This window comes from Diospyros lotus, chromosome 5 (genome assembly GCF_014633365.1).
Source record: "Diospyros lotus cultivar Yz01 chromosome 5, ASM1463336v1, whole genome shotgun sequence".
NCBI lineage: Eukaryota > Viridiplantae > Streptophyta > Magnoliopsida > Ericales > Ebenaceae > Diospyros > Diospyros lotus.
Window position 1 is genome coordinate 34315286 of NC_068342.1, and position 25704 is coordinate 34340989.

At 45.0% G+C, this 25704-nt stretch overlaps 1 protein-coding gene across 4 annotated transcripts; it reads left to right on the forward strand.

Moving 5' to 3' along the window:
• Positions 1–1989: 1989 nt before the first annotated feature.
• On the forward strand, positions 1990–24520 carry LOC127801175 (endo-1,4-beta-xylanase 1-like). Of its 4 annotated transcripts, none has more exons than XM_052336074.1 (7): positions 1990–2561; positions 2702–2861; positions 3031–3203; positions 3411–3512; positions 3652–3798; positions 4087–4725; positions 24045–24520. In XM_052336074.1, exons 1-7 carry the CDS (start codon positions 2355–2357, stop codon positions 24381–24383), a joined length of 1767 nt encoding a protein of 588 aa, XP_052192034.1. In that variant the 5' UTR covers positions 1990–2354; the 3' UTR covers positions 24384–24520. The 4 variants fall into 4 exon arrangements, with proteins under 4 accessions (XP_052192034.1, XP_052192032.1, XP_052192031.1 ...); XM_052336072.1 differs by having other exon boundaries at positions 1990–2424; positions 2527–2561; positions 2702–3203; positions 3657–3798; XM_052336071.1 differs by having other exon boundaries at positions 2702–3203; positions 3657–3798.
• Positions 24521–25704: the final 1184 nt, after the last annotated feature.

Genomic DNA, 25704 nt, shown 5'->3' on the forward strand with positions numbered 1-25704 from the left:
TAGTAGATTAAAGATATTTACAGTAAGGCCTCGTCAACACCCAAAACACTAAAAAACCTGACATATTTTAGCAACTATATTAACGCTCCATTGTGTATTATTTTCCCTTGATAAATAATTGAACAATCACATGGTGTTATCCAATAAGTATTAAACCAAATTCATGAAACATAAACTTGAGGATAAGTAAATTCTAAGCAAAGATAATAGAACCAATAGACCAAAGACAGAACAACTTTAATCCCCCATGACTGTTCCTTTTATTTTATAACACATAAAAAGATAAACCTTTAATCACCCAGGCACCTTTATAAGATCATATGACCAAAGGCAACAAGCTAAAATTTGACATTTGTTTCAGGTCCAAGTAACATTGTAAGGCTCATAAATTATTTTAATTTATTTCTATCTATTAGTTATTAGTAAAAAAATATACATATCCAAAATAGCTTATAATAACAGAGAAAGGGGCAATACAAATTCAATGTTCAACATCTAAAAATATCTAATAGAATGAAAGAAAGAGCAAACTTGGGTTTTGGTGGCTAACCATTTTGGGTTCTGGTGGTAGTCAAGCACCAAGGCTACAAATTCAAATAACCCAAAAAAAAAAAAAAAAATCTACCTTTAAAGTAAAAAGTAATTTTAAAAAAATATCTTTACTCCTAGAAACGAAAAATTATCCATCTCTAATTATATTTTTTTATATTTACCCTAAATAGTTCATTTAGAGAAGAATTTAGTTTGAGATGAAAAAATACGTGTCAAATTCCATCTTTGTATTCTTCTACTACTACAAACTTACAAAATGTTAGTTTTTTTACATAAATTGTCTCTATTTCGGATAAGTTTTCATCTTTAATTTTGGTCGTTAATTACGATTTTTTTATTTATAATGCATCCATGGGGGTAATTTTAAGTAGTGTCACCTTCATTGTTAGGTTAGTCCTTGTCATGCGATCCTGAAGTTCAAGAACGAAAAAATTGACGGTTGTTTTATAAATGAAGATTTTCCCTCATAACCGAAGTGCTAATGTCACGAGTCTAAAAAGTGTTTGATCACCTAAATTTTCCCACTACTCATCTTACAATGGTCTGTTTGATTTATTATTGCAACTTTAATGTTACACCCGGTTAAGACCAAGGACAAATGCACATGTCAATGGATTAAACATACGACAAATAATTAATATGCCAAGGACACCAATTTTTTAATAGAGTATTTAGAACCCCAAGTAAATTCTTCAAATATAATAAAATATGAATAAAGGATAAAACACATAACTGAATTTAATAGAGCATACTGAATTATGCTAATATTACATTACAGCTCTAATCATGTCTTCATGCCCAATTACGGTATTTTTTTCAATATTTTTGCATTTTATCAAACATCATATTAGATTTTTTATATTTTCAATATTTTTTAATCCTCTTCGCTTATTATCCTTATAAACACTAAGAAAAGGGATCCTTCGAAGTTCCATTATTATGCACAATAAGCATAGAGAAATTTGAACCCCGATCACAAAGAAGTTTATTATTCGTTTTGTTACGTTTGATTCTTTGTTAGCAATTTTTGGGGGTGAATTTTGTAAGCATGGGGGGAAGCAATGGGAGAATTCTGTCAAGCGTTGGAATCTGTCAGGGCTAAAAGCATCTTTTACAATTATTTACTTTGGCAGCGCCATTGTTAAAAGTTTGGAGCTTCTTTGAAGTCACGGCATGTATTCTCCATGCTCCTTGCTACAAACAAAAATGTAGTCCATGCATGCACATTTTCACCCCACAGGTAGCAGCAGCTTTCTTGGCAACCAAACGGGCAAAATTAATTATGATGGAAACCACATAACTTTCTTTTGTTTTCTTTTCCTTTTACGTCAACCCATCTGAAGCTTCCCATCCAGGCAAAGATGGAAAATGATCGATCTGTTATCCTCCTTCAGCTAACAGAAAATCCTCAATTGAGCTTGTTTCTGCACGCGCAGCCATATTTGGACTAACACTTACATTTATTGGTGATCATACATCAGAAAAGAAAATATACTGCTTTATAAATTACAATGGTGTTGCTGCCACGTTATTCTGGTAGCCATTTCTGTATGAAAATATATCAAAGAGATATATTTTCTAAAGTTTAGTTGTACATTAATTTAATGCAGAGAGTTTCTCCCTTCTGACCTTTGAATATGTAGGGTAGGTCACACTGGGACTGTTATATTGTCCCTGTATGATCCCTGTTCATCCAAACTTCAGGGTGCCATTGATTAGGTAGTTCGTCTACATACAAGTTGAGCAGCACTGTTCCATTGCCATATTCCCATTTGGAGCTGCAATTTCTGCCAGACAAAACCATGAAAGACTCGCCACCATTCTGCTCCTTGCTTCTCCTCTTTCTTATCGGCCCTTCCTTGGCCGTTTATGGTCTCTCTCTCTCTCTCTCTCTCACACACACACACGCGCGCGGACGAAATTTAATATCAATTGCTTGCTTAGGAAATCCCTTGAGATGCTTTTTCTTTGCAGATGGACCTTTGTATGATTATTCTGCTTACACCCAGGTAAAACTGAATTAATTTTAATCCATATTGAGATAAAAGTTGAGTCATGTTACATCTAGTCTTAGCTAGTTCTCTGAAGTGCTTCATGATACACCATATATGTGAAATGTCTTGTAATGAGATAATTACCTGTGAGCCAGTGTAAAGCAGTGCCAGAAAGCCCACTCTACAATGGTGGGATCATCAGCGGTCAAAGCACAAGGTTGGCCTCTGGACTCAACATTTCTGGAGCTAGCAGCCGTCATTTCCCTGCTTTTGTGTTGCATAATCTCACTGCCAACACCATCTACTCTTTCTCTGGTTAAGTGCTGTAAACACGAGATTTTTCTTATTGCTTTTGTAGTTTGATATTGTATGATTACATATAGCGGCATAAGTAGCCATAGATGAAAGAGGTTTTCAATAAAACTCTTGAAGAGTAGAAGGGATTTGACACTAATCCATGCATGTCATTGCTAATAATCAAAAGGTTGGGTAAAGATAAAGGGTGCAAATTCGGCCCCCATAAAGGCAAGTCTCACAGCAGATAATACTACCTTCCAGTGCATAGGGACTGCTATTGCAAAGAGCAGATGTTGGTCTTTTCTCAAAGGAGGATTCGTTGTAGATTCTCCCTCAGATCTCTCCATCCTCCTCTTTCAGGTATTTTTGTTATCTCAAACTCAAAAACTTCTGGAAGAAAAATAAGTTAAATAACGCTACGCAAACAAAAAATTATAATACAGAGTCGCAATTAATTTCAACTTCTAGATTTTGCATAAATATTCTATAACATAGGCAAATGTTATGCAATTTAGAACAAATGAAAGCCTGAAGAAATAGAAGTTAACAATTCCCTTCTTGTTGCAGAATGTGGATACTAGCAATGCCAATATAACAGTTGCAAGTGTCTCTTTGCAGCCATTTACAGATGAAGAATGGAGAACAAACCAGGAATACAAAATCAACACTGTAATTAGCTACTAGAACAATTACTCTCTCATTTTATTTAGAATGTCCAACAAAATGAAAAAAAGCATCTTTCTCAACATCCGTTTTGCATTTGAAATTTATTATTCCTACGACCCTATTACGATATACTTTTCTCTAGGAAAGAAGACGAGCTGTCATAATCCATGTATCGGATGTGCATGGAGACATTCTCGAAGGAGCAGAAATCAAGGTGGAGCAAGTTTCAAGAGAATTTCCATTCGGATCCGCCATAGCAAAGACAATTCTTGGAAATTTGCCCTACCAGGTTAGTTTAGGATTTAGATTTTAGTTGCACCTATTTGGAGATCACTCCAACAACTACAAAGATCAGGTTAGGATCTAGGGCTCATTTGCATCTAATTCAAGATTACACCTTTAACAACAAAAAGAAAGACTTTTCTAACTAACTTAGTAGATTCATTCAGGCCATACAGAGCACTAGAAAGTACGAACAACAAACAACATAACAAATTCTGTAAGGATATGTTCCAAAACCCAGTCATGACGAACAGATTCTGCAAACTGAGCAAGAAATTACTTGAAATTGTCCCAGAATTGGTTCGTGGAGAGATTCAACACAGCAGTGTTCGAAGACGAGCTGAAATGGTACTCAACAGAGCCCCGGCAGGGGAAGATCAACTACACAATACCAGATCAAATGCTGGAATTCGTCATAGCCAACAAACTCACAGCCAGAGGACACAACATCTTCTGGGAAAACCCTAATTTCACGCCGGCATGGGTTCGGAATCTGACCGGAGGCGAGCTGAGCGCCGCCGTGCACTCCCGGATCGAGAGCCTGATGAACAAGTACCGAAGCGAGTTCATCCACTGGGACGTGAACAACGAGATGCTGCACTTCGACTTCTACGAGCAGAGGCTGGGCCCCAACGCGAGCTTGGCATTTTTTAGAACAGTTCATGGGTCGGACCCGTTGGCGACGCTGTTCATGAACGAATTCAACGTGGTGGAGACTTGCGATGATGCGAATTCCAGCGTGGATGCGTACATTGGGAGGCTGAGAGAGCTGAAGCGAGGCGGGGTCTCCATGGATGGGATTGGGCTGCAAGGCCACTTTGGGAAGCCCAATCCTGCGCTTATCAGAGGCGTCTTGGACAAGCTGGCGACGCTGGAACTTCCCATTTGGTTCACGGAGGTTGATGTCACCAACACCTTCGACATGGAGACACAGGTATGTATGTTATTTAAATACTTTAATTTTTAATATTTTGATTCATTTTTAATATTAATGTTTTTTTGTAATATTTATATTAATTGATATGACATAAATATAAAACATTAATAAAAAAATATAACCACAAATGCCTTCTCCTTCTCAATTTTCAATTTCTCTATTTTGCATTTGATGATAATAAAAACAGTGAAGTAGCATTGGTCACTCATTTTCATTTTTGAAATTTTTCAAAATTTTAAAATATAAAAGACAATGTTTCCATGTCTATGTTTATAAGAATGACACAGACTCCCTTAAGATTAATCAGTGACAAAGACTCCCTTGAAATTAATTACCAATAACACATAATCCTATACCATTTATTAGTGACAATTAATTTTGTAAAAATTTTCCAAGAACACTCCCTTCCACTTTTGTAAAATCACATAAAAATAAATAGAAATTATGAAATGACAAGTCCATGATTGACAATGGGTTTCTACCCTATCAATGATTGTTGGAAATATGGAGAGGGATAGAGAGATTTTTGAACCCAAAAATTCAATTATTGATGACGAACCCATAGTCGATCATCGATGATGGGGATAAAAAGATCTAGTCCTGGTTCTTTATTGACGATCCCAAACAATATCTAGCTTTTGTCATTGATTTTTTCCCATTGATTTCAAATTCAGGAACACTATGGATTTCTTTATCGAGTTTAAACCCATAATTGATGAAGAAACCCATTTATTTCAAACCCAGATTGGGGTTTGTGGTTCAATTTCAAGAACCAACTCACCTAGACTTCTTAAATGACAAACCGAGATTTAGTTCATTTGAAGATAAAAAGAGACAACAATTTTATGGTGGTGTTTAAAAGGTAGTGAATTCGTTACTAACTGCATCAATCTTAATCCTCGTTGACTAGATCTAGGTTTTCGAAACTTTAAACCCAAATTGGGTTTGAGATCTAGGTTCAAAGCTTTGAACCCTTTGAAGGTTTAGATAAAGAGAAATATATATAGAGAGAGAGAGAAAGAAAGAGAGAGAGAGAGAAAAGAACTTTCACACAGATCTTTTTCATCCTTGCCGACCTCTAGTCTTGCCACTATTTCCTTTATTGTAGTGCTATCGATAATTTTCTTTTTCCTTTGTTCTTGCAACAGAGATGGTCATCGTCTACAACATGCATGATAGGCTAAAGAGAGAGATAGAGAACGAATATGAGAGAAAAGTAAAATTGTAAATGAACCAAGTTGCTCGTGAATGGTTCAGGGTTTGGCTTGATAAGAGCTTATTCGTATTTGGCTCATGTTACAGACAAGTCAAGGTTCAACTCTAATTTGGAATTCGGCTCATAAATAAGTTGACTCATAAACAAGCTAAACTTAAGTAAGACAAACCTTGACTTGTGAACAAAACTCACAAATAGATTTGTGAAATAAATATTTTTATTATTTGTCGACGTTTGGAATTGGTCGACGGAGATTTGTTAGCCCGCACTTGTATGATGGATCCGAGATATAGATAATGAAGTATCCGGTCTGTTTTGCCGAGCGAACGGCACGTCCCTGCAAGATACTCTGAAGCTCAAGTTAGTGAGCAAGTAAGCAAAAATATTGGGTGTTCTTTTTAATTAGTTGTCTAGAGTCCATACCATGGCCCTTAAGAGGGTTGGTTGATATATATATTAGCCCAAAAGCTTTCTTGCCTGCTCCGTACGTGTAAAGGCAATGGGATGGAGTAGCTAGCGGGGGTGTCTCTGCCGCGGTGGGGTGCCGATAAGACCCTCATTAATGAGGATGGGATCTCCCATTAATGCGGATGGAATTTGAGAGGGACATCTTGAGATTCGGATGCGGCTATAATGATGTTGTTGCCAGAAGGATAGGATGGGACTAGCATAGGCCGACGAAATGGGCCCAAATTGTCCATTCAGGGCATCCCCTAGCTGGCCGGTATACCGCAACACGCCCCCCTTCTGTGATGCGAGCTAAGGCGACGAGCTATGAAGGTCGCTGGGAACTTGCCCAGAGTGTAGCGGGGGGCCGTTTGAATATGCCAAAGAGTTAGAGGTGCTACCGGGAGCTCGCTTGGCCCCGATGTTTGACCCTGAGCTTTAGCACTATCCGAGCTTGCTTTAACGAGCTCAATTTGATTTATTGGGCCTCGAACGTTTGGGCCGAATCATCATGTTGGGTCTGGCCTGCGCAAAGTAGAGCAAGAAACACCTGTAACATTAAGCCCCCCAGCTCGCAGCTCGACCTTCGGGCTAGGAGCTGACACCTACCGGCTGCTTCGGTCTTCAATACGTCTTTTCAGTTTTTCGCCCAATCGTTTCAAATTACACTATTTCGCACTACACGTCTTGTCTACGATGCATTTAATGTGCACGTTTCCCATAACTGCTAATCATCATATCCGTATTCCCATGCTTTCGCGCATCGCCATTGGATCTGGGGAAGCTCGTCGGTCTCTTCATCCAACGGCGGGTGTCCTGGATTATAAAAAGGGAAATGGGGCCATTTGGCCACCTCTTTACTGTCTTACTTCAAAGATTTCCCTCATTCCTGCAACTTGCTTTCTTTCGATTTCGAGACTCCATCGCCGTTGGTCCCGAAGCCTATCCGCCCCAGATTCTCAACTAGTTCCTGCTCGTGACCTTTCGCAGCAATCAACTTAAGAATGGTGAGTTCTTCATATTTTTTCAGTGTGTTTCGGCTCTGCTTTCGTCCCTCTCTCTCCTTTCTCCTCTTTTATTTTTTATTTTTTATTTTTTTATTTCTGCCTCTATGCCTTGCTGCTTAGCAATGGCGGGGCGGTTTTATGGAAATGGGCTTCTCCTATTTCGGGAGCTTCGGTGACTTAGGAAACCCCACCCTCCTTTTTTCTTTCGAGTCATGCCCTGTTGTGAAGCGCGCGACCTGACATGTTAAAGGCGTCTCTAGGAGCTTTGATTCAACGCCCTAATTCTTCTCTTTTCCTTCTCTCTCTTTTTTTTTTTTAAATGTCGACATCAGGTCAAAAGCGCCTGTTGTTGCCAAAATACAACAATTAAAATTTGTGATGTGGGGTCCACTCGAGCTCGGTGTCGGGTAAAGTTAGATTGCTGTAAGAGATGTTGCTTCAAGGGAGATTGCCGTCAGGATGCTCACCGCAAGGATTGGCCGCTAGTTCTCGCCACGAGGTCTTGCGACTAGCTTTTGCCACTAGCTCTTGCCACGAGGTCTTGCCATTAGCTTTCGCCTCTAGCTCTCATCACTAGCTCTCGCCACAAGGTTTTGCCACTAGCTCTTGCCACTAGCTTTCGCCACTAGCTCTCGCCACAAGGTCTTGCCACCAGCTTTCGCCACAAGGTCTTGCCACTAGGTTCGCCGCAAGGATTCGGACCTGTTAATGTTGAGAAAATGGGTTAGAAGGCTCGCGGGAATCTTCCCCGCGAAGACCCTCCAATGCCAAAGTCAGTCCCGGATCCCAATAACTATTCACGAAAATAATAAAAGTGTCCCGATTTTACCAAAGTTAGCGGTCTTTATTAATGTCCTGTAGCTGGGTATTTATAGGGCACGATTCTCAAGAGTGGCTGGTGTTGACACGTGGCGTTTGATAAATGGGGACAACTTCAACGAAGAAGGGGGATCACCACGAACCTGCCGCGAGGCAACTTGCGGCAGGGTGCCGCGAGGCTGGCCCTCGCGGCCAGCTAACAAATGGCCGCAAGGCTGGCAGCCTTGCGGTCAGCCATTAAACGGCTGCAAGGTTGAGCGTTGCGGCCAGCTTTTGTGGGGCCGCAAAGCTGAGCCTTACGGCCTGCCATTAAGCGGCCGCAAGGCTGATGCCTTGCGGCCAGCCAATCAGCGGCCACAAGGCTGAGCCTTGCGGCCATCATTTGTGGGGCCTCAAGGCATCAGCCTTGCGGCCTACCATTAAGTGGTCGCAAGCCTAGCGGCCATCCTCCAAATTGTTTTTTTTTTTATCCTATCTTTTTCATGGCACCACAATTGCCCCCCACTCTTCTGTTTTGTCTTTAGACGAGATTTGAAGAGTAAAAATATTAGCCAAGGAGTTGGGTCTAATACCTTGACTCAACCAAGTGTTTTAGAGTGCCTAAGAAGATCTTACCTCGACCAGGGACTGAAGTACCAAATTATCTCTGGGCAACTATACCCCTGATAGATAGACTTCACTATGGAATTCTTGCTGGGTGTCCGAGCTTGCCGGGAGGCTTAGGCGCCGGATCAACTTAAGGAGTTGGGTTTAGCTCAGGAGCATAGCACCGGACCCAGTCAATGGATCCCGACGAGTCTACGGGCACAGTCTTCGGAACATCCGGCGATCCTATGATGGATTATAGCGCTCTGGCTATTATGTTCTCCATGTCCGTCTTTCAGGGTTAGCCTATCTCAGGGAATCTAGGTTTGGCCAGTGATCTAGCACTGGATTTCTACCAGACATCTGAGTTTGTCGGGAGACCTAGGCACCGGATCAACCCAGGAGTCGAGTCTAGCCAAAAAGGCATAGCACCGAACTCAAACGAGGGATCCGGGTGAGTCTACGGGCATAGGCATCAGATGTTCTGATAATCCCGGGCCGACTCGTGGTCATAGGCATCAGATTGCGACTGAATGACTCAACTCCGATTAGCGGGGTCATGGCAGAGTTGTCATAGGGTTGTTGTCTTTTGATGCCTTCCTTGGGCCAGTTTACCTCAGGGGATCTGGGTTTGGCCAGTGGTCCAGCACGGGATTCCTACTAGACATCCGAGTTTGTCGGGAGACCTAGGCACCAGATCAAGCAAGGAGTCGGGTCTAACCAAAGAGGCATAGCACCGAACTCAAATGAGGGATCCGGGTGAATCTGCGGGCATAGGCATCGGATCCTCTAGTGGTCTCGGGCCAGCTCATGGTCATCGGCACCAAATTGCCACTAGACGACTTGACCTTCGAGAGTGGTCTTATGCTGGAGCTATCAGGTGATCACTTCACTTATTTTTCGCCTTCCTAGGGCCAGTCTACCATAGAGAATCTGGGTTTGGCCAGTGGTCCAGCACGGGATTCCTACCAGACATCCGAGTTTACCGGGAGACCTAGGCACCAGATCAACCAAGGAGTCGGGTCTAGCCAAAAAGGCATAGCACCGAGCTCAAACGAGGGATCCGGGTGAGTCTACGGGTATAGGCATCGGATGTCCTGATAATCCCGGGCTGACTCGTGGTCATCGGCACCAGATTGCAGCTAGGCGACTTGACCTATTGGAAGCGAGCTGTGCTTAAGCCGCCATACCTGCAAGACACATACAAATAATCTGGGCTCCTGCAGATTTTACGTGGTTCGGCTTATAGTTTTGCCTACTCCACGGGAATACATGGGATATATTCTTTTATTTATCAGGGGATGTATGTATTACAATGGAAAATTTAAAGACAATTTCGATCTTTAATCGGGTCGAGGAACGCTTCTGACGATAGGCTTGACTCTATGTCTCGTACTTCGTCCCTTCCCCTGGGGCTAAAGCCGGGAAGTACATCTCGAGGTGCACGGTGTTCTGAGCTTTTCCTATCGTCTCGCTCTGTGGTGTTGGTAGTGTGCACCTGTTGGTGTTTACCATCTTCTGGATTTTGTAAGGTCCTTCGCACTTCAGGTTGGGTTTCCCTTCCTCTTCTATTACCTTCCCCTGCGTCCAAAATTTCTATTTGGGTGACAAACTGTTATGCTCGATCAAACAACTCAATCACCGAATTTGGCTTGGAGAAGGCTAAGGATCTTCTAAGCGGGGCGTAGGTAGTTCCGTTTAGCAAGGCTGACGCTGCCAATCCGATTGGGAGATCCCTTACTTCCTGCGTTGCAACTCTAAACCGCTCGATGTATTGCCTTAGGGATTCATCTGACTTCTGCTGTAAACTCATTAGATATATTGCACTCTTCTTCTTTGGAAGATAGACGAAGAATGCATCTAGAAATTCTTTCTCCAGCTGTTCGAATGATTTGTATATGTCTTGCCGGTAATTCAGTGAACCACTACTGAGCTTGTCCTGCCAGGGAGAGTGGGAAAGCCCTGCACCTAGTGACCTCATTCCATCCATGTAACACAGCCACTGCGACAAAATGTTGTATGTGTTTCTCGGGGTCCTCCCTTCCTGAGTATACCGAGAGTTGTGGTAGTCCAAACCCTGGTTGCACTGGTCGCCTCTGGAGTTCCTCAGATAGAGGGAACCCTTTCGAGGGAGTTATCTTTGGTATCATCATTACCTGTTTCTGTTCTAGCACCTCTTCTATGAGGCGTTTAATGTCTGACATGCTAAGTGTTTCTTGCTTCCCTTCATTTTGGTCGAGAGATGGGTCATAAGGCGCTCCCGAGTAGGTATTTTCTGTTGTCTCTCTATACGTGGGAGCTTTTCTTGCCCTTCTGCTATTTTTTCTTCTCGAGTCCGTTACTTCCAAGACTTGACTATTCAGCCTTGGAGTTCTGATTCTTATCCCCTATCGAGGGGCTCTTGAAGGGTTGCCTTGGGATCTCCGATGTTCTACCCTTGTGTCGATTTGTCCCATGTGGGGAATGTGAATGTTCGGCCCTAGTTCACGTAACAAAGCAATGACTTCCTGTAGTCTTCTCATATTCTCCTTATTGGACATTTTGAGTCTGTCATTCTGTTTCTTCAGGTCCTCAAAATTCTTCCGCAATAGTTCATAATCCTTTGGTTACTAGGTTTCCATTTGGAATTGAAGATTGTCCAAATGAGCGTGGTTCCTGGCTGGCGGGCACTGTATGGGGGACTTGTTCCTCTCGCCCTGTCGCGTATCTCCTCAATCCAACTATGTGTGCTTCTCCTTGCTCTGAATGCTCCATGCCCCCTAGTCCGGTGGTATGGTTGCATTCTAGCACAAGAAGGTTCCCGAAACGCACTTCGTTGTTAGGGTGCTCTATTAAAAATTCTGGTACTATAGAGTGCACCTGGTAGGAGCTTTTCGCGGCTCCCGTCTTAGTACGAGTGCTCATTTGGGTGGGGTCAGGCGGGCTCGTCCAACTGGCTGATCTTGTCCCTCTTGGCATTTTGTGTTGAAATTGGCTATTTGTTGCGTTTCCCACAAACGACGCTAAATTGTTGTTACCAAAATACAACAATTAAAATTTGTGATGTGGGGTCCACTCGAGCTCGGTGTCGGGTGAAGTTAGATTGTCGTAAGAGATGTTGTTTCAAGGGAGATTGTCGTCAGGATGCTCACCGCAAGGATTGGCCGATAGTTCTCGTCACGAGGTCTTGCGACTAGCTTTCGCTACTAGCTCTCGCCACGAGGTCTTGCCACTAGCTTTCGCCGCTAGCTCTCGCCACAAGGTCTTACCACTAGTTCTTGCCATTAGCTCTTGCCACAAGGTCTTGCCACTAGGTCTTACCACTAACTTTCGCCACAAGGTCTTGCCACTAGCTTTCGCCGCTAGCTCTCGCCACTAGCTCTCGCCACAAGGTCTTACCACTAGCTCTTGCCACTAGCTCTTACCACAAGGTCTTGCCACTAACTTTCGCCACTAGCTCTTGCCACAAGGTCTTGCCAATAGGTTCGCCACAAGGATTCGGCCCTGTTAATGCTGAGAAAATGGGTTAGAAGGCTCGCGGGAATCTTCCCTGCGAAGACTCTCCGATGCCAAAGTCAGTCCCGGATCCCAATGACTATTCACGAAAATAATAAAAGTGTAATACCCCGAGAGCCCAGAGAAGTTAGTATATATCGAGGATAGTGTAAGAAAGGAAACAACACCAGCTGGATACCTTTTGGGCTGAATGTTGGCAAAGAACTCCCAAGTTAAGCGTGCTTGACCTGGGGTAATCCAAGGATGGGTGACCCCCCTGGGAAGTTCAAGTAGGCCCATCAGGATAAGTTGTTCTGGTCCTTCCTATCGCTCGATCGGGATGTTACAGGTGGTATCAGAGCCGACCCCTGAGCCTCTGAGCGCGGTGGTGAGGCAAACCTCAGCGAGGAGGCTGAGTCCCGAGGGGGATGTGAGGCCCCTTTGGGGGGGGTGTGTAGGCACCTTAGGCGAATCCCACAGCGGCCATGCAAGGGGGGAGAGATCTGAGACCGGTTGTAAGGTCGCATGACGGGGACGTCATGTGCTTAAGGGGGGGAGAATGTAATACCCCGAGAGCCCAGAGAAGTTAGTATATATCGAGGATAGTGTAAGAAAGGAAACAACACCAGCTGGATACCTTTTGGGCTGAATGTTGGCAAAGAACTCCCAAGTTAAGCGTGCTTGACCTGGGGTAATCCAAGGATGGGTGACCCCCCTGGGAAGTTCGTGTAGGCCCATCAAGATAAGTTGTTCCGGATCTTCCTATCGCTCGAACGGGATGTTACAAAAAGTGTCCCAATTTTACCAAAGTTGGCGATCTTCATTAATGTCCTGTAGCTGGGTATTTATAGGGCACGATTCTCAAGAGTGGCTGGTGTTGACACGTGGCGTTTGATAAATGGGGACAACTTCAACGAAGAAGGGGCTCACCACGAGGCAACTTGCGGCAGGGTGCCGCGAGGCTGGCAGCCTTGCGGCCAGCCATTAAACGGCCGCAAGGCTGAGCTTTGCAGCCAGCTTCTGGGCCACAAGGCTGAGCCTTGCGGCCAACCAATGAGCGGTCGTAAGGCTGCCAGCCTTGCGGCCAGCTTTTATGGGGCCACAAGGCATCAGCCTTGCGGCCTGCCTCTGTGGGGCCGCAAGGCATCAGCCTTGCAACCAGCCAATCAGCAGCCGCAAGGCTCAGCCTTGCGGCCATTATTTGTGGGGCCGTAAGGCATCAGCTTTGCGGCCTACCATTAAGTGGCCGCAAGCCTAGCGGTCATCCTCCAAATTGTTTTTTTTTTTATCCTATCTTTTTCATGGCACCACAACGCCGCAACCACAGGGTAGAAAGTGATGAAGGCTCCAGCTCTTCGGGGCAAAGGGGAGTGATGCAGCCGTAGACTGTTCAAGACGCAGTTTCATCTCACTTAGAGGTCGTTGAGAGAGCTCTTCAGCATGCCATACCCGTTTTAATCCAGCGATCTACCGAGGAGCATGAGGCTCGTGAGATCTTCAAGCGGTATCTCTCAAGGCTGATGATCGGCGAATTGATGTCATATGCCGCCACATATCGCCTTCCCTGTGGGACTCGTCTGATGGTCCCTTCCCCTGGTGACCACGCAGCTTTCCCTCCTATGGGGTTTGTTGCCATTAGCCCCCAACACTTAGAGTTCGGTTTTAGGTGTCCACTCCAGCCTTACCTCGTAGATATTCTGAACGACCTTAAGCTCGCTCCTTTCCAGTTGACACCCAATTTGTATGCCCAAATAACCTCCCTTACCCTTTTTTTTAGAAAGAACAAACTCCCCTTTCCAACTCCCAGAGTACTTAGGTACCTTTATTCTTTTAAGGGCACTAAGGATGAGTTGTATTACATGGCAGCTCGTTCCTCATATTGCAAGAGAGTCTTGCCTCAGGGAAGGGCCAAGGGCAGGTCTAACGTTGGAGACTACAAATCCTAATGGTTCTACCTGTCCTCCTCTTCTCTCAAAGACCTCAACAACTTTAGTTTTGTTCTTGTGCCGAGTGAGTAGTAATTTCCCACTCCCCACTCTCTCTTTCTTTTTGTTTTTGTTTTTTTTTTTTTGTACCTGTGATCATCAGTTCGGCTGTGCTTACCTTTCCTTCATATGCCTTTCTGGTTTTACGGACGTCACAGGAGGGCAACCTGAACTAACCCTTTCCGAAGCGTAAAATCTTCAAGCGGTTTCGGACTTAAAGACTGACGAGGACGACTGCGAGTTTTGCGAGTCCGTTCTTTGCGACTATCAGCTCGCCCCTCCCTTTGGCATCAAGGAAGTCAGAAAAAATGACATCGGAGTACGCGGCCAAAGGGATATAAGGTTGGTTTTTGACGAGGCTTACTTCGACGGGAGTCCAATAACGGAGAGCAAAGCTCACGGTGAGGTTACAGTTGCAGCGCTACCGACAACATCCTAGGCGATGAGGCTCCAGCTCGAACGACCCGGTTCTTCTGCCCTCTCCAGCGTTCCCAAGGCTGTTCGGGCATCCTCTTCCCCTGCGAAGGCCCGAGGGCTTGGAGCTCGTACTAAAGCAACCGGTCCGAGGCGCGACCCCCCCTTCTTCTGAGCGTAGAGCCTGCACCAGTGGTCGCGGTTTCCTCAAGGACCATTCCTGTCGGAACCTCTTCACAACCTGGGGCGGCCGAGACCGCCGCAAATCGCGGGAAATCAGTGGCTCCCAAGGAAGCTTCTGGGAGTAAAAGAAAGATTCCTCCAACCTTACAGCTCGATCAGAGGGCCCAGGCAGACAAGAGGAAAAGAACAAGCACCTTTACGGGGCCAGACGGGTCAGACGTCGTGGCCGGTAGGACGTACTTCACCCCCCTTCTTGACAGCATGGACCGGGTCCTTGGTAATTATGCCAAGAGACTGGACATGAAAGAAGTATTGGGCGAGGCGCTTGAGGATTACGTCGCCTGCCATAGTCTCCTGGTGAGGTTCCCACCTTGCACTTTTTATTTATCTTAACTCTTAATGGCTTCATTGGGCATCTTTAAGCTGAAGGAGGAAAGAACTCGCACCAGGACAGAAACAGAGAAGCTCGAGGCTACTTCCGAGGAGCTGAAAAAAGAAAAGAAGAAATTGGAGGAGAACCTGGCCTTTGTGACCGCCGAATCCCGAAAATATCGAAATCAAGCCGAAGGCTTGGAGGATCGAGTAAGGGAGGCTGAGAGAGCCAAGAAGGAGGTTGAGGATGAATTGTATCGTCAGAAGTAGGTGCTCGACTTAGCCTATTCCCAAGTCACCTTGAAGCTGAATAAAGCGGAGGCGGACTTGGCAGTAGTGCAAGGCGAACTGGAGCGGGCTCGACTGGAGATTGAGCAGCTGAAAGTCGACGTCGAGATCCGGGTCGCGAGGGAGCGTTCAGAGGCCGAGTTCGATGTCTGCAGTGCGTTCCTTTTTACTTTATGGAAAGCGCATCCAGGCCTTGACTTCTCATTTTTTGGCGAGGAAGCGGTGGAAGCGGTGAAGAAATATGCCATCGATGCTGCGAACTCTGAAGTTGACGCCCTCGCGCCCTAACCTGACCAAGCTGTAGTCGATCTTGCTGCTGAGGACACCATCAACCCAGCTTTCCAAGGCGTGGCAACCCCAAGCCAAGATCCTCCCAATCCTTAGACCATTTTTTTATATATATTGCTGTACTCAAATCGCGAGAGTAATACATTTCGTTCGTCAGACCGACTTTCTGTTTCTTCGTTATTTACTACAAATTTTAAAAAACACTACATAGAAATAAGCTTAAGTTCGGTTGACTCAAGTACACCTTTAACTTGAAAATAAGAAAATTTTGAGAACGAGCGGCTTTAAACAACACGTTAAGTAAGGCATTGTTAGCTCGAGCTATATGCTCAGTAGGTTACGATCACGGGATAAAATCCAAACTAACATGCAGCAGCATGATATTTGTTAAATTAGTTCGAAATTTGCTGTCAAGTTATACGCCTAGGTGGGTCATAGTTTTGCCCCCAACTAACGTACCATGACTTTTGAGGGCTTTTTGGTGAGGTCAAGATGAACACTCAGGCAGGTCGTAGTTCATGCATTTTGTTAAGATAATAGGATCCCAGCCAGTGAACCATGACCTTTTAGGGGTGGTGACTCGTTTTAGCGCCAAACCATGACACTGCGACCAAGATGAATGGGCTCCGCTTTGCCAACCACGACCTAGGGTGAAGACTAAGCTGATTGCTCAGATAAGCCACAAACCATGGCACGTCTGCCAAGTTGAATGGGCCCCATCTCGCAAACCATAATCTTTTAATCTTTCAATTATTTAATAATCTGAAACATGGGTGTGAAAAGAAATTATCAGAGATAAAGGACACATTAATATAATTCGAACAAAGTTTTGCTGCTTTGAATTAACGAAGCAAATATCAACAGAATTGAGGCGTCGATTGACAATTGAAAATACGGGAGAGGGAAAAGATGTTTGCATATCGAAAATATGGTCTCAGATGTTCCACATTCCAAGCTCGCGGGAGAGCTGCTCCGTCCATGTCTGCCAAGTGGTATGCTCCGTTACCGAGGTTTTCCTTCACGGTATAAGGGCCTTCCCAACTTGGACCCAACGTGCCTTCGCTGCTCTTTCAAGCTCTGGGAAGGACAAGGCGCAGTACGAGGTTGTTGATTTTGTAGCATCGGACTCGGACTTTCCGATTGTAGTATCTTGCCACTCGCTGTTGGTAAGTGGCCAATCTCAAGCGATCTGTTTCTCTTGTTTCTTCGAGCAAATCAAGACTTGAGGTTAGTAGTCGGTCATTGTCCTCTTGGTTGAAAGTAGCTCTTCGCTGGCTTGTTACTTCATTTTCTACTGGGATCATTGCTTAAACCCATATACCATAGAAAAAAGGGGTTTCTCCCGTGGTTGTGCGAGCTGTGGTTCGGTAAGCCCAGAGCATGGTTTGTAGTTCATCCACCCAGGCTCTTTTTCTTGACTCTAACCTGGTCTTTAATATTTGCTTGATTATCTTGTTGACGGCTTCGACTTGACTATTGGTTTGTGGTTGATCCACGGCTATGAAGCTTTTTCTGATCCCCAGAGACTCGCAAAATTGTACGAATTGATTGTTGGTAAATTGGGTCCCATTGTCGGTCACTATTTGTTGAGGGACACCGAACATGCAGATGATGTTATTCCACACAAAGTTTTCTACCCTTGTGATGGATATCTGTGCAAGCTCCTTTGCCTCTGTCCACTTGGTGAAGTAGTCTACGGCCATGATGGCATGCTTACATCTGTCGCAAGCTGTCACGAGCGGCCTGATCAGGTCGATGCCCCATATGGCGAAAGGCCACGGGCTGCTTATTTGCTGAAGATAGGTGGGGGGGAGCTCATGGCACATTTGCAAACCTCTGGCATGCATCGTACCTCCTTGCCAGGTCCGTAGCATCTTACTTCATGGTGGACCAGTAAAAGCCCTGGCGAAATGCCTTCTGAGCCAAGGATACCCCCCTAGCGTGATTGCCGCAGTGGCCGGCATGAATTTCATTGAGAATCGCTTGGCAATCAGGCTTATCGATGCATCTGAGTAACGGGACTGAGAACCCTCGCTTATATAGCATATCGTCGCAGATACAATATCTGGCCGCCTGAGCTCTAAGGCGTCGTGCCTCGAGTTTGTTGTTTGGCAACTATCCCCCTTGCAAATAGTCTACAATCAATTTCATCTATGAATCTGGACTTAGCTCGACTGTCAATGTCTCAGTTCTTTTCTCTGTGCTCGGTATTGCGAGGAACTCTATGGGGATGGTTCCCAATGAGTTAGTTTCTCCAACTGAAGCCAGACGAGCCAAGGCATCAGCATGAGAGTTCTGACTTTGCGGGACTTGATTCACCTCGCATTCGTCGAAAAGGCGTAACAATTCCTGAACTTCCTAGAGGTACGCTACCATCTTCGGGCCCCTTGCCTGATATTCCCCTTGAACTTGGCAGACCACGAGTTGGGAGTCACTGACAATTTTTAACCGCTCCACCTTGACTTCTTTTGCTAGATGAAGGCCGGCTATCAATGCTTCGTATTCAGCTTCATTGTTGGTTGCTCTAAACTCGAACCTTAATGCGTAGGGGATTTTGTGTCCTTTTGGGCTCACCAGGAGTACGCCAGCTCCTGACCCATGCTCGCTGGAAAAGCCATCAACAAACAGCTCCCAGACTGGCGAGGTTAGGGGGGCTGGTTCTTCTGTCGGCCCCGTGAATTCTGCAACGAAGTTTGCTAGTATCTGACCCTTTATGGCCGTCCCTGGCTTATATTGTATGTTGAACTAGGCGAGCTCGATCGCCTACTTGAGGAGGCGGCCGGATGAATCAGGCTTCTGTAAAATCTACTTCAGTGGGTGTTTGGTCAATATGCTGATCTGATGGGCTTGAAAATAGGGGCGGAGCTTTCGGGATGCGACCACTAGGGAAAAAATGAGCTTTTCCATGGGGAAGTATCTTGTTTCAGCGTCAAGTAGCATGTGGCTTACATAATATATCGGGTATTGAACTCGGTCTTCTTCCCGAACCAGGGCGGTGCTTACTGCGTACTCAGACACCCCCAGGTAGACAATCAGTTCCTCCCCTTCCTTCGACTTTGACATGAGGGGAGCCCGCCCCATGTAGTCTTTCAGCTACTGGAAGGCAGTCTCACACTCTTCCATCCATTCGAAGCTGCTTGCTTTCTTCGGGACTTTAAAAAATGGGATGGATTTGTCAGAGGATTTGGAAATGAACCTACTAAGGGCCGCGACCTGTCTGTTGAGGCTTTGCACTTCCTTAGTCTTGGTGGGCGATCGCATATCAAGTAGGACTTGGATTTTCTCGGGGTTGGCCTCGGTTCCCCTTTCGTTTACCATGAATCCCAAAAAAATTTCAAAGGCCACGCCGAATGAGCATTTGAGCAGATTTAACTTCATCTAGTACTTCCTCAGAATCTGGAATGTTTCCCTCAGGTTGTTAACATGGTCGGCGACCTGTCTGGATTTTACTAGCATATCATCAATATAAACTTCCATGGTTTTTCCAATTAGATCTCCAAATATCATGTTGACTAGCCGTTAGTATGTTGCCCCTGCATTCCTCAGTCCGAAGGGCATTACCTTGTAACAGTATAGTCCTCGGTCCGTCATAAAGAAGGTATGCTCCTCTTCATTGGGGTTCATTGGGATCTGATTGTACCCCGAGTAAGCATCCATGAAGCTTAGAAGCTAGTGGCCGGCCATTGCATCCATGAGCTGGTCAATTCTTGGTAGACGGAAGCTGTCTTTCGGGCAAGCTTTGTTTAAGTCAGTAAAGTCGATACAAGTTCTCCACTTCCCGTTCTTCTTCTTTACCAGGACCGAGTTCGCTACCCATGTTGGATATTGAGCTTCTCGAATAAACCTGCTGGCTAAGAGTTTATCTACTTCTTCCTTCAAGTTCACATATCGCTCAGCCGTCATTGGCCTCATTTTCTAACGAACCAACTTATGGTTGGGATTGACATTGAGTCGGTGTTGCATTATCACCGGGTCTATTCCCACCATATCTTCATAGTTCCACGCGAATACGTCCAAATTGGCCTTAAGGAATTCGGTCAGTTGGGATTTTACTTCGGGGGAGAGGCCTCTGCCCACCTAAAGGCGTCTTTCAATGTCCGAGCTGCTGACTATAACATCTTCCAGCTCGTTCACCGAGCTGGCGGTTCGGTCGCAGTCCACATCGCGTGGGTCCAGGTCGTGGCTAATTCCCTGGTCGTTGGAGACTTGGGCCTCCCCTCCAGAGACCATATTTATCTTTTTTTCCTTTGAGCCCTATTTTCAGTGCCTCCTCGTAACAGCGCCTCGCTGAATGCTGTTCACCCTTTACACAACCAGTCCCCTTTGGGGTAGGGAATTTGATGGCCAGGGCCTTGGTTGAGACAACTAAGTCCAAGTCATTCATAGCAGGTCTTCCCATGACGACATTGTATGCGGAGGGACCGTCAATGATGAGGAAATCCGCCATTGTTATGACCTGGAGGTCTGATTCCCCAACTGTTAGCGAGAGCCTTATACACCCCTTCGGTATTACCGCATCGCCAGTGAATCCGTATAGTGGCTCTAGAGAGGATGTCAACTAGTTCGGCCTTAATCCCATCTGATCGAAACATCCTTTGTACATGACGTTCACCGAGCTACCTGTGTCGATCATGACTCTCTGTACTTCCATATTGCCAATCCGAGCTCGGATCACGAGGGCATCGTTGTGTGGCCAGTGTACGCCTTTGAAGTCATCTTTAGTGAAAGAGACATATTCTAAATTTGCCTTAACTTTATTGGAGGGTCCTTCTTGGCTGCCTTCCCCGACAAATAGAAGGTGGTCGGCTTCCCGAATATATCGCTCTTGTGACCTGTTGGAGCCCCCGCGATGTGAAGCCCCCCATGGATAGTGAAGATAGTTCTCACCGTAGGCGTCTGGTCCTGTTCGGGAGCTTGACCAGGGTTTTGTTGAGTCGGCTGTTTGGGCTGCTGATCCCTAAGACGCACCACATAGTCGTGCAACTGACCTGTCCTGATTAGCTTTTCGATGGCGTCTTTTAGCACCCAACACTCAGATGTGGTATGTCCTACTTCGTTGTGGTAGGCGCAGAACTTGCTCTTGGTTCTGTACTTGTCGGGAGTCTTCAGGAGATTAGGCCGTCCAAAATCCTCCTTATTACGCTCTATGGCGAAGATCCTGGCTTGGGAGTCAGATAAGATACTATAATTTTCATACCGGCCCTGGCGTGCTGGTCGTTCGTTTCTTTGTTCGAACCTTGCTTTTTTGGCGGCTTGGTCATTGGGGCTTCGTTCTTGACCTTCCTTGCGAGAGTCCTCATCAGCTCTCTTTTTGCTCTAGCTGGTGTGTTCTGCCACCTTTTTCTGGTCGCCTGGCTTTTTTAGGCCGAACGCTTCTTCCCACCGAACCTCCTTCGTAGCTTGCTCGTAGAACTCGCCAAGATCCCTCACCGGAGACTTATAGATGCTTTCGTAGAGTTTCTCATCCTTCCGAAGCCCAGCGGAGATCGCAGTCAGGATACTTTCGTCAGAGGGGCTCTCGACATTATTAACTTCGCGTCTGAACCTCTCTATGTAATCTTTCAAAGATTCGCCAGATCGTTGAAAACGGTAGCGAGATGGCATGTAGGGGCGAGCTGTCTTCGGAGCGACCTGTACTGATCTATGAATTTCTTCTGGCATTCCTCCCAACTACAAATGCTACGGGAGTGAAGTCCCCTTAGCCACGCCCGAGGGATATCTCCCAAGGTTGCGGGGAAAGCTCAGCACTTAGCCAATGAGCTGGAGGTTTGTAAGTCCATCTGGACATTGAAAGCGTCCAGGTGATCGAAGGGGTCGTTGTCCCCATTATACTGAGGGATGCTAGGAACCTTAAATTTGCGAAAGAGGGGCTCCAGCTCTATTTCCCTAGAGAATGGGGTCTTTTCTTCACGGCTTTCCCCCCAATCGTGCGCCCCGTGTCTGGCCTCCAGGTGTTGAATTCTTAGCAGTAGTTTCCCCACCATGGGGTCCTGATTCGCCGATCGTCCGGTGGGGGGTTACTCTTCTTGTGCAGAAGCTGGTCCTGAGCGATGGCGATCTGGCGGGGAAGGCCGCCTCCTATCCTCACGGTCAGGGGAACTGCGGCGGGCGCCATGGCCGCTGCTGATCCCCGCCAAGGAATTCCTATGTCGTGGATTCCCAAGTCGGCGATTCCCTTCGTGGGCATATTCGTGGCGATTTCTGTAAGGGCTGGCACCGGTCCTTTGTTTGGCTAGGTACATCCCAGGCTCCCTGTCATAGCATTACTGCTCTTCCACCTTCGAGAGTGTAGGTTAGAGGAGCGGACCGAGCCAGCTCAGCTCGTGTCTCTCCTACCTTCCTTTTCTTCTGGAGGGGGCCCGCCACCTAGAGGTTGGGAGGCAGCCGCCTATGTCTGCGTCGTCTGAACTTGTGGCTGGACTAACACTTTCACTACATCAGCGAGCTGCATGACAGTGTTCTCCAATGTTTCTTGACGTTGCTGCCATATCTGCGTCACTTTCGCGTTAGCGGTTAGAGTCACGGGCGGGTGGGGCACCGCGAAGGGACTCCACGAGTGGCTTCGGTCGGAGGAGGCATGGAGTCAGACGCCACAACTCCCCCAACTTGCGAAATCTCCAGCATACGGTTGGCGTGATTTGTAGGTTGGTTGGTTGTACCCCCGAAACCTCTCATGTTTCTAGTTCTCGACATTGATGTTTTTACCAGAACGGGCCCTTCTTTTAGCACCAAAATGTCGACGTTCGAAATTGGTCTACGGAGATTTGTTAGCCCGCACTTGTATGGTGGATCCGAGATATAGATAATGAAGTATCCGGTATGTTTTGCCGAGCGGACGACACGTCCCTGCAAGATACTCTGAAGCTCAAGTTAGTGAGCGAGTAAGCAAAAATATTGGGTGTTATTTTTAATTAGTTGTCTAGAGTCCATACCATGGCTCTTAAGAGGGCTGGTTGATATATATATATCAGCCCAAAAGCTTTCTTGCCTCCTCTGTACGTGTAAAGGCGATGGGATGGAGTAGCCGGTGGGGGTGTCTCTGTCGCGGCGGGGTGCCGATAAGACCCTCATTAATGAGGATGGGATCTCCCATTAATGCGGATGGGATCTGAGAAGGATATCTTGAGATCCGGATGCGACTGTAATGATGTTGTTGCTAGAAGGCCAGGATGAGACTGGCATGGGCTGAGAGAATGGGCCCAAGGGGGCCATTCAAGGCATCCCCTGGCTGGCCGATATACCGCAACACGCGCCCCTTCTGTGATGCGAGCTAATGAGCTAAGGCGACGAGCTATGAAGGTCGCTGGGAACTTGCTCAGAGTGTAGTGGGGGGCTGTTTGAATATGCCAAAGAGTTAGAAGTGCTACCGGGAGCTCGCTTGGCCCCGATGTTTGACCTTGAGCTTTAGCATTATCCGATCTTGCTTTAATGAGCTCAGTCTGATTTATTGGGTCTCGAACGTTTGGGCCGAATCATCATGTTGGGTCCGGCCTGCGCAAAGCAGAGCAAGAAACACCCGTTATTATTATTTTAATATTTTATTATTTATTATTGTGTTTCTAATAAAAGATGTTTATACTTGTTCAAAAATGTTATTGTTTTTGTTTTGAGAATTTAATTATAATTGTTATATTTTTTGTTATGTAAAAATAGGTTTTGACAGTTTTAATTTTAAAAAAAAAATTTGGTGAGCTCCGCTTGCTAAAAACTTGTTTATTATATTAAATGAGCTAACTTGAGTTCAAGCTCGAACTTGAACATATTTTTAAACTTGAGTTAAGTTCACCAAAATCCTACCTAGTCGAGCTCAAGTTAAGCAAATCTCAACTCTTGAAAAAAGGACAAATAATGACTATCTATTATAGATAACGTTTATCTTTTTAGAAAAGAATTTAGATATCGGAGTTATCTAGTTTGCACGTTTATGCAGAACCTCCACGTATAGGAAAATTTATACTTTTTAATTCAAAAAGTTATTTTGGACTTTTAGACCTTTTTTAATCTTTTAATAAATTTTTACCTATAACACAACAATAAAAAAAAAAAAACTTAAATTACACATCTTCTTTCCATTTGTAATCATAATCGATCTGATTATTTAAGCCGAATATCAAGATTCTTCGAATATATATATTTTATACTGCAGTCATTTCCTTCTGTCACCATTCTCAGTTCAGGAAAATACCGTTTCCCCTCATTCTCAGTCTTACTCTCACGAGTTTTGTGTCAATTTTGCAGGCCAAATACCTAGAAACAGTGCTGAGAGAAGGCTTCTCACACCCAGCTGTAAACGGGATAATGCTCTGGACGGCTCTGCATCCAACCGGCTGTTACCGAATGTGCCTCACCGACAACAATCTTCACAACCTCCCCGCCGGCGACGTCGTCGACAACCTCCTCAAACAATGGCAAACTGGCGCGGTGACCGGCCGGACAGATGACCATGGTTCCTATACCTTCTTTGGCTTCTTAGGCCAATACCAACTCATTGTCACTTATGCCAACAGAAGCGCCAATTCTACCTTTTCTCTGTGTAGAGGCGATGAAACCAAACACTTCACCATTCAACTTTTATAATTTCTATATGTCTATGTGAAATTAGTTAGTCAGATTAGTTTTTCTTGATACTGCTAGTGCTCTTAGAATGCAGGCTAATTTACCAAAAACTTTCTAGTATGAATGTGTTCTTACAGCTACATATTTGATAAATTGACTTCCAGCCTCCAACATAAACTAGAAAACCCCATATGAGCTTTTATTTGGTCGTTCTCCTTCTTATAGTCATCTTCAAATCTTTGTTTTGTAACTGTTTCTTGTTCTCACTAAGACAAATTTGATAATAGAGTAGTTTTCTTGGGGTATCCACCAAATCAAAAAAACATAAAAAAAAAGATACAAGTTATCCCCACAAGCATGGCATAGCGGTAAAGCACAAGGATGATAACAAATAATTCATGGACTCTTAAATTTTCTTTGCTTCCTTATAGGGACAGTAGACATCAAATAATTCATTAAACAACGTACTAATTATCATATGCCTACATACCTTATTTGCATATATCAAATGATCCACCAACTTGGCATCAGCACTACCTTCGTTAGGCTTGGATTCACTAAGTGCATACGCCACACCATGCACGCCAATGATTGAATATACCCATTTTTTCCATCTTTTGAAGTTGTTTCCATTGAATAACTCAATCTTGGACACATCGGCAAATGGCTTTGCATATTGCATAGGTGAAATGAAAGGAAGCACAGGATGGGTAGTGGGTGATGATGACCCACTGGCATGGTTGTCAACATGGTTTGGTGGCAACGACAACACTGGTAGGGGTAGCAGCATGAGCGGCTGCGATAGCACCGGTGGCTTGGGTAGGATTAGCAACTGCATGGTTGATGACGGTGATGTGGAAAAATGTGTCCATGATTATCCTTAAAGTTGTTGGGAATAATGGACTTTGGTGGACAAGTTGTGTATTAGAATTGAGACGTGACAAACGTTACTAATCTTAAGGATAATTTTCACCTCTTATAATCGATGCAAGAGACAGGTGGCTATCCCCTAGGATACAACAAGCTCTTTCAAATACACATGCACTCACATGATTTGGGAACAAATGGAGAGCAAGATATAATACGGGAACCCAGCAACAATGGACAGTAAAAGCAAGGCAAAGCATAAACAGAGAAGAGAATGAGAGAAGGCTTGCTAGTTATCTATCTCACAAGTGTAGGAATGGCTACCTTTTATAGGTAGAAAATATAATCGTTATAATATGGCCGTTGGAATATGACTGTTATAATATGGTCGTTATAACATTTGAAATATCAATGTTATATCAATATTTTACAACAAATTCTTATTTTTCTCTTCCTCCTTTCAATATATACATCA